The sequence below is a fragment of the Rhinoraja longicauda genome, chromosome 40, assembly GCF_053455715.1.
Source record: "Rhinoraja longicauda isolate Sanriku21f chromosome 40, sRhiLon1.1, whole genome shotgun sequence".
NCBI lineage: Eukaryota > Metazoa > Chordata > Chondrichthyes > Rajiformes > Arhynchobatidae > Rhinoraja > Rhinoraja longicauda.
The window spans coordinates 12,336,602-12,352,583 of record NC_135992.1 but is presented as its reverse complement, the minus strand read 5'-3'; the positions used below and the strand labels follow the sequence as shown (position 1 = coordinate 12,352,583).

At 45.1% G+C, this 15,982-nt stretch overlaps 2 protein-coding genes across 7 annotated transcripts in view; one reads left to right on the top strand and one right to left on the bottom strand.

Moving 5' to 3' along the window:
* The first annotated feature begins 357 nt into the window (after window positions 1-357).
* ankrd54 (ankyrin repeat domain 54) lies at window positions 358-8,818 on the top strand. The gene is made up of 8 exons (XM_078430475.1): window positions 358-1,423; window positions 2,781-2,828; window positions 4,017-4,115; window positions 4,629-4,700; window positions 5,182-5,229; window positions 5,977-6,101; window positions 6,412-6,519; window positions 8,222-8,818. The coding sequence occupies exons 1-8, from the start codon at window positions 358-360 to the stop codon at window positions 8,294-8,296; spliced, it is 1,641 nt and encodes a 546-aa protein (XP_078286601.1). The 3' UTR covers window positions 8,297-8,818.
* A 338-nt stretch (window positions 8,819-9,156) lies between these two features.
* The window catches only part of LOC144611573 (activating transcription factor 7-interacting protein 1-like), a 126,886-nt gene continuing 120,060 nt past the window's right edge, over window positions 9,157-15,982 (bottom strand). For 5 of the 6 annotated variants that reach the window (XM_078430736.1, XM_078430735.1, XM_078430737.1 and 2 more), the window contains one exon: window positions 9,157-14,517. In XM_078430736.1, the coding sequence (XP_078286862.1) occupies window positions 14,098-14,517 (420 nt within the window). In that variant the 3' untranslated portion in view covers window positions 9,157-14,097. The remainder of the gene's footprint in view (window positions 14,518-15,982) is intronic. The other variant, XM_078430739.1, reaches the window with a different exon arrangement.

Below are 15,982 nucleotides of genomic sequence, written 5' to 3'. Positions count from 1 at the left end.
CTGAATGGCGGTGCAGGCTTGAAGGGCTGAATGGCATCCTCCTGCACCTATTGTCTATGTAAGAAAATAACTGCAGATGCTGGTACAAATCGAAGGTATTTATTCACAAAATGCTGGAGTAACTCAGCAGTTCAGGCAGCATCTCAGGAGAGAAGGAATAGACAATAGACATTCCTTCTCTCCTGAGATGCTGCCTGACCCGCTGAGTTACTCCAGCATTTTGTCAATAAATACCTATTGTCTATGTGTCTGTATAACTGTAATAACAAAAATCTATTATAAAACAGGACTTACACTGTTTCTGGTAATTAGGACAGAGGTAGCATATATTATATCACATCAGGATTATGTCCTATAATGGTTCAAAGGTCTATGAGGGTTGGTGGATGCTCAGGTACAAACATTGAGAGAATAAAGACATTTCCCGCCCGGACACTGAAGCTGCGGCACCGGGCGCGGTCCTGCCCAGCGCCGCCATTGGCATTGGTTCCCGGCGCGGCCCCGGCGGCTCCCATTGCCCGGGCGGCGAGTCAGTCAGAGGGCCGCGGCCTGCGGGGAGCGATCGTGCGACCGACCGGTCACCCGGACACTGGAGCCTCACTGACCAGACACCCGGCCCTTAGCGACCGGTCACCCGGACCCTCACGGCCCGGACACCGGACACTCACTGACCGGACACCGGTCACCCGGACCCTCACGGCCACGGCCCTCAGCGACCGGACACCCGCACAGCAACCGGTCACCGCCCCTCAGTGGCCGGACTCTCGCGACCCGGACACCGGATACTGCCCGGACACCGGATACTGCCCCCACCTCACCGCCCGCGGTCTGTCCCGTCACCGCCCGGACACCGGATACTGCCCCCACCTCACCGCCCGCGGTCTGTCCCGTCACCGCCCGGACACCGGATACTGCCCCCACCTCACCGCCCGCGGTCTGTCCCGTCACCGCCCGGACACCGGATACTGCCCGGACACCGGATACTGCCCCCACCTCACCGCCCGCGGTCTGTCCCGTCACCGCCCGGACACCGGATACTGCCCCCACCTCACCGCCCGCGGTCTGTCCCGTCACCGCCCGGACACCCACCGGTCACCCACCTCCAGACCGTCACTCAGCAGCGACCGCTCACGACCCGGACAGCGGTCACCGTCCCCCCCCCCCTCCCCCCTCCCCTCACGGCCCGGACACCGGCCACTCATGGCCACCGCCTCGGACGGCCTGCTGTCCGAGCAGTCGAGCTCGGAGGGCGAGTACGCGGTGCCGGAGCAGCGGCTGGACCCCGGCGCCCAGGCCCAGCTACAGCGGCTGTGGGAGCGGCAGGACGAGCAGCAGCAAGCGGGCGGCAAGATGGCAGTCAGCCGCCTGAAGCGGCAGCTGAAGGGGCATCGCAGGAGCTGCCCGCTGGGCAAGGAGGCGCACGGTGAGGGCAGGCAGGGCAGGGGCGCGGAGGGGAGGGGAGGTGTATATCGGGAGGGGGGTGTAGGGGGAGGGGGGTGTAGGGGGAGGGGAGGGGAGGTATGGCGAGGGGAGGGAGGGAGTGAGTGAAAGGGGAGGGGGTGTATGGGGAGGGATAGGGAGGGGAGGGGAGGGGGTGTATGGGGAGGGGAGGGGGTGTATGGGGAGGGGAGGGGGTGTATGGGGAGGGGAGGGGGGTGTATGGGGAGGGATAGGGATGGTGGGAGGTAAGGGGAAGGGAGGATTGAGAAGGGGAGGGAGTGAAAGGGGACGGGAGGGAGTGAATGGGGAGGGGGTATAGGGGAGGGGGTGTATGGGGAGGGGGTGTAGGGGAGGGGGTTTAGGGGAGGGGGTGTATGGGGAGGGGAGGGGGTGTATGGGGAGGGGAGTGCATAGGAAGGGAGTATGGGAAGGGGAGGGGGACAGAGGGAGGGGGACGGAGGGAGTGGGGGTATAAGGAAGAGTGGGAATTGAGAGTGGGTACGGGTAGGGAGAGAGAGGGGTATTGGGGAGGGAGGGGGTATAGACCTCTCCAGAGATGCTGCCTGTCCCGCTGAGTTACTCCAGCATTTTGCGTCTTTCCCCAGAATGCTGCCTGACCCACTGAGTTACTCCCTGGTATCTTAATTAACTTGCTTGCCCATTAAGTAAAATCCATAATCAGTGTTTTTACAGCTGAAGTTTACACATGGGTTTAAATCAATAGAATAGTGTAAGAAAATAACTGCAGATGCTGGTACAAATCGGATCTCCCGGTGGCTGAGCACTTCAACTCCCCCTCCCACTCCCAGTCTGACCTTTCTGTCATGGGCCTCCTCCAGTGCCACAGTGAGGCCCACCAGAAATTGGACGAACAGCACCTCATATTTCGCCTGGGCAGCTTGCAGCCCAGCGGTATAAACATTGACTTCTCCAACTTTAGATAATTCCTCTGTCCCTCTCTTCCCCTTCCCCTTCCCCTTCCCAGATCTCCCACTGTCTTCCTGTCTCCACTTGTATCCTTCCTTTGTCCCGCCCCCCTGACATCAGTCTGAAGAAGGGTCTCGACCCGAAACGTCGCCCATTCCTTCTCTCCTGAGATGCTGCCTGACCTGCTGAGTTACTCCAGCATTTTGTGAATAAATCAATAGAATGGTGTGATTCCACACTTTAACGCGGAACCTGTCATGTTTGAAACTATTTAATCCAATTTAAATGTCACTTAATTAGCTAAACAGGAGCAGTGTTGGTGTGCCCGAGTGTTCTGTGGCTGCTGTTACCAGCGAGGCTTATCTAGCTGGACCTGTACCTGTGGTCTACAAATTATTGTGTTTGTTTTGCAGCACAGAAACGTTTACGAGAAGCGTCAAATGCAAACGAGGTTGAGACTGGTATGTTTGAGTTGGTTTTTGGTTGTTTGCCTTCTTATTGGGATTGTATGCCTCTTGCATTGTGATGTACTGGGCTGGCTGAAATGGTAGCTAGTCTTGCACATTACAACGAAAGTCACCAAAAAACAAGCTCCCGGATGATTAAAAAAAAAAAATTTTTTTTAAAGTTATTTTCTCCATAAACATGTAGGTAGCCTCCTTACTTTTTCTACCTTTTCTCCCTGCTATCCTTCATTGGAATCGGTAGCATTAGAACCTCTTCTAAGTTAGGAAAAGGGGACGTACAACGAGATCTGGGTGTCCTAGTGCATCAGTCACTGAAAGGAAGCATGCAGGTACAGCAGGCAGTGAAGAAAGCCAATGGAATGTTGGCCTTCATAACAAGAGGAGTTGAGTATAGGAGCAAAGAGGTCCTTCTGCAGTTGTACAGGGGCCTAGTGAGACCGCACCTGGAGTACTGTGTGCAGTTTTAGTCTCCAAATTTGAGGAAGGATATTCTTGCTATTGAGGGCATGCAGCGTAGGCTTACTAGGTTAATTCCCGGAATGGTGGGACTGTCATATGTTGAAAGACTGGAGCGACTAGGCTTGTATACACTGGAATTTAGAAGGATGAGAGGAGATCTTATCGAAACGTATAAGATTATTAAGGGGTTGGACACGTTAGAGGCAGGAAACATGTTCCCAATGTTGGGGGGAGTCCAGAACAAGGGGCCACAGTTTAAGAATAAGGGGTAGGCCATTTTTAACAGAGATAAGGATAAACTTTTTCAGTCAGAGAGTTGTGAATCTGTGGAATTCTCTGCCTCAGAAGGCAGTGGAGGCCAATTCTCTGAATACATTCAAGAGAGAGCTAGATAGAGCTCTTAAGGACAGCAGAGTCAGGAGGTATGGGGAGAAGGCAGGAACGGGGTGCTGATTGAGAATGATCAGCCATGATCACATTGAATGGCGGTGCTGGCTCGAAGGGCCGAATGGCCTACTCCTGCACCTATTGTCTATTGCCTCCCATGTTTTATGTGCAAAACAATATTTTTTCCACAAAATGTGATTCTTCATCTCAGTTGTCACCCAAAATTATGAAGGCGAAAATTATAAAATTATGATGAATTAGAGTTAAATACGACTGCTGGATGCTTACCGTCTGTTTTTTCGTGTTATTATGAAGTAACTTTTTTGCCTTGTTTAGTGAATCAGTTACTTGAAGTTGGCACTGATCCATGTGTAGCTGATGACAAAGGCAGGACTGCCCTTCATTTTGCCTCTTGTAATGGAAACAGTTCAGTTGGTGAGTGGTGTTTTTTTTGGAGAAAATATATCTGTTTTCCCTATATATATATCTACCTATTCTGATTTTAAACTGAATACTCTGATCTCTGTGCATTGTCCTTTAGTTATAAAGTTACAAAACACTGGTTAGACCGTAATTGGATTTTTGCCTGCAGTTCTGGTCACACTTATAAGATGTGGTTGCATGTGAGAGTGCAAAGGGATTTGTCAAGATTGATTAAATCCAAGATACAGCATAGAAACAGGCCATTTGAACCACTGAGCACTGTAACAGTTAAGGCAGATACATAGATAGGAAAGGTTAAGAGGAATATGGGTCAAATGAGGCTAGAATAGATGGACAATTTGGGTCAGTATGAATGAGTTGGGCCGAAGAGCCTGTGTTTCTGAACTATGTGACTGATTTATCGAAGAGGCACGAGGGGTTTAATGGGCTCTGGTTCAGTTTCTAGTGTTAGTTAGAAAGACCCCGTACCACACAACCTAACCTTGTTCTCTCTTCCTGCTTTAGTACAGTTGTTATTGGATCATGGAGCAGACCCGAACCAGAGGGATGGACTGGGAAACACACCGTTGCACCTGGGTACGATAGAGATGAGGTGGTTTTAACAATTCTGGCAATGGTAATGTCAAGTCCAGTTGAATATATTGTCATCTGCACAAGTGCGGTGAGGTATAGGACAAGGAAAATCTTGCTTGTGCAACATCACAGGCACTGACTGACTCAGCCAACACACCAAAACATAAATTACGCAAATTCTGCAAGACATTACAGGTGTTCCTCAGCTTACGATGGGGTTCCGTTCCGAGAAACCCATCGGAAACCGAAAATATCGTAAGTCGAAACGCATTTAATACACGCAATCACGTGGCCGGAAGCGAGCTGTGGCTCGCAACGGGTTGCTGATGTTTGCACCAATGCAAAGTCAAATATCGCAAGTCGAAGCATCGTAAGCCAGGGAGCACCTGTAATAAGGACTGCAAAAAAATATTATTGCAAATACGCAATTTAAAAGAACAAATGTTATAAAATATTATTTAACATTGGACTCTGTTCTTCACAGCTGCTTGTACAAACCACGTACCAGTGATCACTACACTGTTAAGAGGAGGTGTGTAAGTTCTACTTATTTTAATATGTTAACGTAGTTATTAATATTGATTCACAAGGGATCTTTTTAATAACCAGATTCTAGTTTTTGTACACCTTTACAAACGGCAATCCAGCCCTGTATAGGAGTAGGCAGTTTTCAAAAGTGTTGTCATAAGTAGATAGGTGGTGAAGAAGGTTTTTGGCATCCTGGCCTTCAGTCTGGAGACTGAGCACAGAAGTTGAGATGTTTTTGTCTTAAAGAAATGCACTGATTAAAGCTGCAGAATGGCCCTGACCTGAAACCCATCCATCTCCTCCATAGATGCTGCCCGACCTGCTGAGTTCAGGCAAACCTCCAGCAGTTTGTCTCGCCACTGATTAAAACGATCCCTTTCCCATCTCCCTGCTCAACCCTGGTAATTCACCAACCTCCCATATTACCCTCTTGGTCAGTATCCCCAAAAGAGAGAAGATATACACATGCGCACATGGACATAAAAGAGTTCATCACTACCTGTTGCAGTTGTAACCTATGGCTGCTAGTACTCAGCATGTTCGGTTCCATTAAGTTATTGGTGACCAAAGATGGCTTCTCTCCCCTCCTTTCCTTCCATGTGGTCAATATGAGTTCTAATGTGATCTAAAAGTTGCAGGTGGTTTATGTTGTGTTGCAGCAGCAGTTCAGACTGTACATTTTGGTAGCTCCTCGTCTATCCTGTGAATGGCAGCACCAGGCTAACAGGAAACCCTCTGTTGTTGGCCCCAGGTGCTAGAGTGGATGCCCTGGACCGAGCAGGAAGGACTCCATTACACCTCGCTCGATCGAAACTGAACATCCTGCAGGATGGACATTCACACAGTCTGGAGGCCCTCCGGGCGGAGGTGAAGCAGGTAAGGCCAGGACCTCTCATCAAATGTTACCTCCAGTAACTAGCAGGGAGGAGTGTCTGTTTAAAACTCGAATCTTATTTTATGCGAGAGGTCCCATCCACCCATCTATCCTGTTGGAGACCTTCGAACTATCTTTAATCGGACTTTACCTTGCACTAAACTTTATACCCTTTATCCTGTGGACGGCTTGATTGTAATCATGTAGGATCTTTTTGCTGACTGAATAGCGCAGAACAAAAAAGGTTAAGTCTTACAATTATTGAACTTGAGGTCCATATGTGCATCAGTTTACACTCTTTCTTTCCTTCAGATCATTCAGATGCTGCGTGAATACTTGGAAAAACTGGGTAACCGTCAAGAAACTGAGCAGTTAGATGATCTTTGCACAAAACTTCAGCTGACCAACACGAAGGAAGAGGTAAGTAAAAAACAAGAATGGGTCCTGAAAAACAGGAACCGATCAAGGGCAGTTGGGGAGGAAGAACGTTGGGTGTTGGATCACTGATTTTAATGTTTCTGATTGTAAGAGTAAAAAGAGATTTGTTTTATGACTTGGCAGATCAATTTCCCTCCTGGGATAAATAAAGTTCTATCGTCTTCACACAGAGAGTGGTGAGTCTGTGGAATTCATCTGCCACAGAAGGTAGTTGAGGCCAGTTCATTGGCTATATTTAAGAGGGAGTTAGATGTGGCCCTTGTGGCTAAAGGGATCAGGGGGTATGGAGAGAAGGCAGGTACAGGTTACTGAGCTGGATGATCAGCCATGATCATATTGAATGGCGGTGCAGGCTCGAAGGGCCGAATGGCCTACTCCTGTACCTATTTTCTATGTTTCTATTGTATAAAAGTAGTGTTGGAGTAACTCAGAGGGACAGGTAGCATCTCTGGAGGACACGGATATGTGAGGTTTTAGGTCAGGACCCTTCAGACAAATTGTAGCAGTTGATGAGAAAGCTGGAAGAGTGGTGGGAGAGGGACAAGGCCTGGCAAGTGATAGGTGGATATGGGTGAGGAGGGGGCGATTGGATGATGGTTGGACAAAGGCCAGTGATGTAAAGGAGAGAAGTGACATAAACATTGGCTAAAGATGAGACACCAGATATGTTAGATGCCACCTCTTGGCCGTCCGTGCCATGGGACAGAGCAGTCTGTGATCACTGCTGCTGGATGTGTACGAGTGTGGCAACTGCTTGTATTTGTCTCTCAACATTCAGTCAGTGGACTTCCTCCATTATTGTGGCACCATGTTCAGCACCGGTCCCTGTAGAGAATGTTCTACACCCATGTTTCTATTTAGTTAGTAAGGCAACTCATGCTGTCAGTTTCCAACAGTCACGGTGGCGCAGAGGTAGAGTTGCTGCCTTACAGCGAATGCAGCGCCGGGGACCTGATCCCGACCACGGGCGCTGTCTGTACGGGGTTTGTATGTTCTCCCTGTGACCTGCGTGGGTTTTCTTCGAGATCTTCGGTTTCCTCCCACACTCGAAAGACATACTCGTTTGTAGGTTAATTGGCTTGGTAAATGTAAAAATTGTCCCTAGTGGGTGTAGGATAGTGTTAATGTGCAGGGATTGCTGGTCGGAGCGGACTCTGTGGGCCGAAGGGCCTGTTTCCGTGCTGTATCTCTAAACTAAACCAAAGTTTGTTTACTTCCGTGTTGTGTATGCTTTAATTACAAACATTTTAGGTAGTCCCAATAAAGGCTTTAGACTCAGCACGGAAACAGGCCCTTCAGCCCACTTAGTCCGCTCCAACTTGTGATCAATCACCTGTACACTAACCAACACACAGTGGGGACAATTTTACAACTTAATGAAGCCAATTAACCTACAAACCTGTACATCTTTAGAGTGTGGGAGGAAACTGGATCACCCTGAGAAGACCCAGTCACAGGGGGAACGTAGAAACTTCGTACAGACAGCACCAGTAGTCACGATCGAACCTGGGTCTCTAGCACTGCAAGGCAGCAACTCTACCACTGTGCTGCCCAAATCTCCCATGCTCCTCTCCCAATTCATGAACTTGCCTTTCTCTGTGGGTGCCAGACATATTGCCATGTAATTCCAGAATTTTGCTTGCAATAACTTTATAACTTGCTTTTGCCTTCCTGGTCCGTACAGGTCGATGAAGTTGCTGATCTACTCTCAAGCTTCACAACACTCAGCCTACAAATACACAATTTAGATAAAAGGTAACTGACCCTCCTCATCCCACCACTGCCACTGTTAGAATTCAGCAGGAACCAACACAAGAACAAGGACCCTTGTAAATAAATACCTGTGGAAATGACTAAATTGACTCTTCATCTTCTCCAGCTGCTTGTGGTCTTCATCTTAGAAACATTGCAGAATTCTTGTTTTCAGTGTATAAAAGTTGATAAAATCTTGGAACAAAGCTTCGAATTTAACACTTCAAACTGTGGCGGGATTTTGTCCAATAAGTTGGCCGCCTTCATTTTCCAGTGTGAAGCCTACAGCACAATGCAGTAATTTATGATCATGGCGAAATAACTGTTCCAAGCATTTTTATTGAACTTTAGGTTGTGTTTGTCGAACTGAACTTAAAATCCCTTAAATTTAATTCGGAATGGGACTGTGTACCTTGTTTGTGACATGAGGTTATCAGTTTTATCGATCAGAAACATGTTAAATTGTGATGTTAAATGAATTTTCAATGCAGTTTTATGTGTAAAATAAAATTCCAGAAGATTGACTAAAGCAATTCCTCCTCATTTCCTTACCAAAGGAACATTCTTTTATTCCGAGGCTATGACCTCTGGATCTCGACACTCCCACTCGTGGAAACATCCTCTCCACATCCACTCTATCCAGCACTCTGCTCCAACGTTAAAACACTTCATCCACTGTTCAGCTAGATTCCCATATCTCTCCATTCTCCCAGTGTCCAAAGTGCTTTTGGTCTAAAGCTATTTAATGACTTAAGTACCCACACGTGGTCTTATTGATCATTAGAAACTGCACCATCTGGTTCACATTGTCCCCCATTCACACACTCAGAAGAATTCAGGAAGTGCAATTGGTATTTAACCCTTCGAGTATTTTAATATCTTTTGCATTTTAAATACACTTCACATAACATTTGCAAAAAAATTCAGCAATTTCCAATGCTGATTATAAAGTAGAATAAGAAAAGTACAGACCACTTAATTTACAATATTCTGAATTTAACAAAACATTTGCAACCCTTTAGTATATTCCACCCTTGCTACATCAGCACTTAGGAGCCAGGCAGTTTCCATGTTGGGAAATGAGAGGTGCAGTTAGTGATGTGTCCGACCCACAGGAATGAAAAGTGTAACATGAAGTGTGGACCTCTGGTTCAGCACCGTAGTAATACAAGAACTTATGGGTAAGAATAGACTGGCTCTGAAACACTCTTCAGTTAATGTGTGAGCTGGCCATGAAGCTCAGTCAGTTAGTGACCTCTGGAGAGGCACTCACAGAGATCAAAAATAAATTTACTATTGATTCTAGAAGGATGTTAAAAGGTGGCTAGTTTATTGCCATCTTCTATTATTCAAGTTGTGGAGACTTCAGCCTTGTTCCTCTGGCTTTGAAGTACAATGCATCCATAACATTTTACTGCAAATCTTGGGTTTGGCACATGCAAATATGCAATAGGAAGGATCAATTAAAAACAAATACATTCAATATTACAGTCCAATAATGTCTACATGGATATGGGTGATGCCGTTCCACTCTCCCTTTAGTACTGAAGATTGAAAATCCTACAACCATCCTTGGTCAGAAATTTGGTGCATTAAATCAATGGCAGTTCTGTTGTATCTCAGTTTAGTCATTGAGGGGAATAGCACAACCGTGCAACCCTAATCTACAAGATACATCTTCCTTAACAGCATATGAATCAATTAAGCCATCAGCAGCAACACATTGAAAGTGCTGGTACTATTCCACACCAATTTCAACTATTAGGAACCTTGCATGGAATTTATTAATTTCCAGAGATTTCAAAGTTAAAAGATATATTTAAACTCTGGACCTTTTAATTTACGATTAAAACAATGAAATGTACTTACATTTATAATGAAATGTACTTACATATTTTGCGTGATGCACACACTGACTGGGATTGAATTATTCTGGGACAAATCTATTGAGAATAGAATGTATAATTTGGTCTTCAAGTATGCCAATACCCATTACATATTCAGCATGCAAGGTAGAAAGGAGTATTAGTCTTGCAACTGCAACATTACAAGCAGGTTACAGTAGTTTGATTAGGGAAACTACATTTGTATTCATAAAATCCAAATCAGGTAAAGATCCAGTCAAACAAAACAGAAAACTTCACTCTGGAAGAATTCTCTCATTTTGCTTCATTCCTTTCCAAATGTGTGGAAGATTCATGGGTAGCATCCCCTGTGACGCAGTCATGTTATACATGGGGTCAGTCAAAAATTGGGAGAAATCCTCATGCAACACATCCCCACAGGACATGTGTACACATCCAAAACTAATGGGGATCATGGGATAGCTCTATTTCCCCCCCCCCCCCAATATGTCTTTCCTGGACCTCGGAACAAAGGCTAATCTCAGCATCTCTGATGCTGCATTTAATTTAGTTTAGAGATATAATGTGAGAGCATGCCCTTTGTCTCAAAGACTGCGAATCGACTGTCGATCACCCGTACACTAATTCTATGTTATCCCACTTTTGCATCCTACACACTATGGGCAATTTACAGAAGCCAATTAACCTACTGCAACTTTACATGCAAAAACTGCATGTCTTTGGAATGTGGGAGGAAACCGGGCATACCCGGAGAAAACCCACGTGGTCATAGGGAGAATGTGCAGACTCCGCACAGGCTGCATCCGTAGTCAGGATCGAACCCGGGTCTCAGGCGCTGTGAGGCAGCAGTTCTACCACTGCGCCATCGTGCCACATTAATGATCATCTGTTAACAAAGTGGAGAATGAGATACAATGCCAAAGACTCTTGGGTTTGTCAATTAATAATACTGCCAAGTGACCACAGCAGGTGGCAGAGATTTTCACTCAACCAGCACATGATTTGGATTAGATGCAAAGGTGTGAATGCCTGTAAAGCAGTCTGTTCTGTATTCACTAGGGACTGAGTACAGGAACCAGACATAAAAAAGGAATGGAGTTGGACGGTAGAAGTCTTAAATTAAAAGTTTCATTTTAGTTATACGCAAGAGAAGATTAAATTGCGAGGATCTTTATTTTCAAACTATAAACCAGATTTTTGTGAACAAAACCACTTATAAGTCGTACGCAGGGCAACACAACACGATGCCACATTTCTGAAATACAATTACCACGACCTTGCAATTGACCGTATACTACTTGTAGACTAAAGAAAAAGAAACAAAAAGGCATAACAATTACATTCAACCTGTTCCAGCATTTCAGTGTTAGATCCCTCCTTGGGAAAGAGATATATATCTCTTACTCTTTATTACAAATATATTTATCAGAATTTTACTATTGTAACCTTTGGCTAAGAGGCTGCATGACTGAGTAAACAATGCAACAGTGTACTGATTGAGAATGATCAGCCATGATCACATTGAATGGCGGTGCTGGCTCAAAGGGCCGAATGGCCTTCTCCTGCACCTATTTTCTATTGTCTATTAACATGTTATGATTTGCTCTCAGTAAAATGACTTGTCCGAGACCCTGCAGAAGAATATCCAATTTGTGTGACACCTATTACCCAAGTTCTGCCAATTATCTCTCCAAATCCCCAGACTTAATCTGCACAAAATAGAATCCATTCCCCTTGCACCAAGCAGCGCTCCTTCAAAGAAGATGCCTCACGCCTGAATGGACAACTCCTTCTGCCATTCCGCCACTTGTTGGAAGACCTTTCCCCAACTATCACACTCCTTGTCCACCTGGTCACCACACGGCAAACCATAACTTGCTCCGTCCGATCACCTCCAAATATGGGGAATATTTTCCTCAATCAATACTCAATGTGTCCCCAGGGTTACTCAATAGATACATCATGGAGAATGGATGATGCTATTTGCTGTTCTCATGATATTTGAGTGACTAGTACAGCCCTCAAAATATGTCATCATTTTGTGCATATCATGTATTTTTGTATACGGTACGTGTCGCAACAGCTGGTTTGACAATTTGGCATTTTGAAGATTCTCTGTCGTAGAACTTTTTCGTGTGTTCCAAAAATCTGTCAGGGTGCTTTTTAGATTCTGATCACATCCAGAGGCATCGTTAAAAAACACTGATTGGAGTGTATCGTTTCCAAATACACAAACAGCAGCAATTTTTCAGGTGAGACCATTGGCCAGACACTGTTTTCTCAGGAGAGGGAGGACGGGGTTGCGATGAGACAGCTCAAATTATCAAAATTATGATTTTCAATTCAAAGAATCTTGCTGCTACGAAATGAATGCAAAAATATTTAACATTATTAATTAATGACTTACAATAATCTCTTTCTAATGCAGTGCATCTTTGTTGGGTACTGTAATGAGAATTACATGGCTGATCTCTTGCATAGCCCAGAAATCAAGCAAGCCTGCTTGCACTATACCAGCGAACGTCACCATACAACAGATCATACTTTCACGAATAGAGTTAGGTTGAATAGTCTTTAACAGTTCTCTTTGCCATGTGTCACAGTGCTTGTGAATCGTAAGGGAGGTGAAATAATATGGGCAGGTTTAAATATTTTTAAAAACAGGCACAAACTCAGCAGCAAGGCAGGAAATTCATCAAAACTGATGGGATGGATACTGCTTCAATGAGTAACCAGTAAATGGGAAGAAAGGTATCTGCTAAGAATTTGAGGAAAAAAAAATCACTGACATAAGCACCATTTCTTTGTTCACACTACTTAATCTGCACCACCCCTCCACAGAGCACTATAACTCTTCTAAGGGATGGCAGGACTTTTAAAATTTGTGCTTGCTGATTTAGTCAAGTTAGGAAGGGAAGATCTGCTGCTTGCAAGGAAGAATATATACAACATAGTGGCTTTAATGGGAGAGCGGGTTTGAGATTTACAGATACATATATATATATATTCATATCTTTTTAAAAAATTCATTAGACCAGAAAAGTGGTACTGATGAAAAAAAGGTTCTCTCAAAGACTCACTATCCAGTGAACACATAAGTACTTCTTTCACACTGATTAAAAATATATTTGAGAATCTTATCTGTATCTTCTGAACTAACAGATTGCTCTGATAACACTTCTAACACAGGCATTTGGCAAAAAAACCATAGAATCTGCTTTTCTTCACCACCCTGTCATGCCAAAACCCTTCCCACCAAAACAGAGTGAAGTAACTCAGATCAGTTTTACAATGTTTCAATTATCTTACTGGAAAAATTAAGAATGGGGATGGGTCTGACTTTGTTGAGGCTCAGTCAATCACAATGCCTTGAAAAATCAAGTATGCAGTCTATTGCAAGTTGCATTTATTTTGGGAGTATTTCAGACAATGCAATAAATCTAATTATCCTACGATCACTGCTGATCAATTGTCACTGCTTTTCCAAGTGATTGCCGGAACTGCAGTGAAAACAATTATAAAAATAAAAAAAGAACAAGTATGGATTATCACTTTAACAGTCCGCATCATATGTCACATTTAGGAATGTTTCTCTTTAAATTCTCTTTGACCGATTAAGAATCATAGAATAAGCAGAATATCCCATTGTTGCTGCTGCCTCAGTAATTACCCTAAGAGTCCAACATCTTCAGTCACAGTGAGTCTGCCGTGAAAAGAAATGCAACTTTTCTTTGCGGAGGTAAGCAGCACATTTCGACACAATATCCTGTATTTTTGTGCTGCCTCATTTATATCATGACCCTCTTGTATATATACAGTGTAGTGTACACAGGTACTGAGCCAGAAACATCTACAGAAAAACTACAACACGTCATGCATGATGTAAGAAAAGAAATGAAAAAATATCTTGGGATTTTTCTTTCTGTTTTTGATTTTTTATGTGTTAATTACCCTGAGTCGACATTACATCAGTCGACTGCGGGTCACAAAAAGGTCCATATCGGCCGTAAATGTCCTTCGCTCGAACTGCGAAGTAATACTTGCTTCCAGACACAAACTGAGTGAGAGTGCAGGCCATGGGAAGGGGCAGCGCCTTCACTTCTCCAATCTTCTTCCATTGAGATGGCGTGGTGGTGATAGGATCTTCGTGGTAGGCATAGAGATGATAACTGTCCACAAGCACGCAAGAGCGGTCCACTTCCAAAACACTCCAGGACAAGACAATTCCGTTTTGGCTCTGGACACGGGCCAACTTAAGGTGGGGCTTCTGGGGCGGGGAGGTGTTGGCTGCCTCGGGAGGTAGCCGCAGCGGTGCCTGGGCTTCAGGGAGCGGCGCCGGGTGGATGGGTCGTGGTGGCTCCTGCTACAAAACAAAGGAGGAGGAATCATTCCTAAACTCTTCAAAGGGTGGAGAACCCCCACTCATTCTTTCATAGGATGTAGGAGAATTAGGCCATTCTGCCCATCAAGTCTACTCCACCATTCAATCATGGTTGATCTATCTCTCCTTCTCAACCCCATTCTCCTGCCTTCTCCCCATATCCCGACACCCGTACTAATCCAAGAATCTGTCAATCTCCTCAGTAAAAATATCCATCGACTTGGCTTCCACAGCCGTCTGTGGCAATGAATTCCACAGATTCTGACTACAGAAATTCCTCCTCATCTCCTTTCTAAAGGTACGTCCTTTTATTCTGAGGCTATGGCCTCTGGTCCTAGATTCTCCCACTAGTGGAAACATCCTCTCCACATCTATTCTATTTTTGCTATTTATACCTTGCAAGAGAATTTAAGTTTAGGAGCAAGGTGGTCCTGCTGCAGTTGCATAGGGCCCTGGTGAGACCGCACACAAGTATTGTGTGCAAATTGTGGTCTCCTAATTTGAGGAAGGACATTATTGCTATTGAGGGAGTGCAGCGTAGGTTCACCAGGTTAATGCCCAGGATGGCATGACTGACATATGATGAAAGAATGGGTCGACTGGGCTTGTATTCACTGGAATTTGGAAGGATGAGAAGGGATCTAATAAAAACATATAAAATTCTTAAAGGATTGGACAGGCTGGATGCAGGAAAAATTTCCCCGATGTTGGAGGAGTCCAGAAACAGGGGTCGCAGTTTAAGAATAAGGGGTAGGCCATTTAGGGCTGAGATGAGGAAATACTTTTTCACCCAGAGAGTTGTGAATCTGTGGAGAAAGTGGGATAACTTTCTAGAACTAGTGTTAACGGGTGGTCAATGGACAAGGTGGATAGTGAGCTTCTTATGGAAGATAATTTTGCACCACACATACAAACAGGTGAAAATCTGGAACTTCTTAAATGGATTATTGATTGAAAGATAGACCATGGAAACGGGCTCTTCGGCCCAAGTCCACGCTGACTATCACCCGTTTCCAGGCAGTATAAGAAAATAACTGCAGATGCTGGTACAAATCGAAGGTATTTATTCACAAAATGCTGGAGTAACTCAGCGGGTCAGGCAGCATCTCGGGAGAGAAGGAATGGGTGACGCTTCGGGTCGAGACCCTTCTTCAGTCTGAAGAACCTTCGATTTGTACCAGCTTCTTCAGACTGAAGGGTCTCGACCCGAAACGTCACCCATCCCTTCTCTCCCGAGATGCTGCCTGACCTGCTGAGTTACTCCAGCATTTTGTGAATAAATACCCGTTTCCAGGCTTTGTCCTTCTCAATCTTTCTTATCCAGCTTCCTCTGACCTACTACAATCAATCTGAAGAAGGGTCCTGTACAGAAATGTCATCTATCCATTCCCTCCAGACGCTGCCTGACCCACTGAGTTACTCCAGAACCTCGTGTCGTGTCCACATT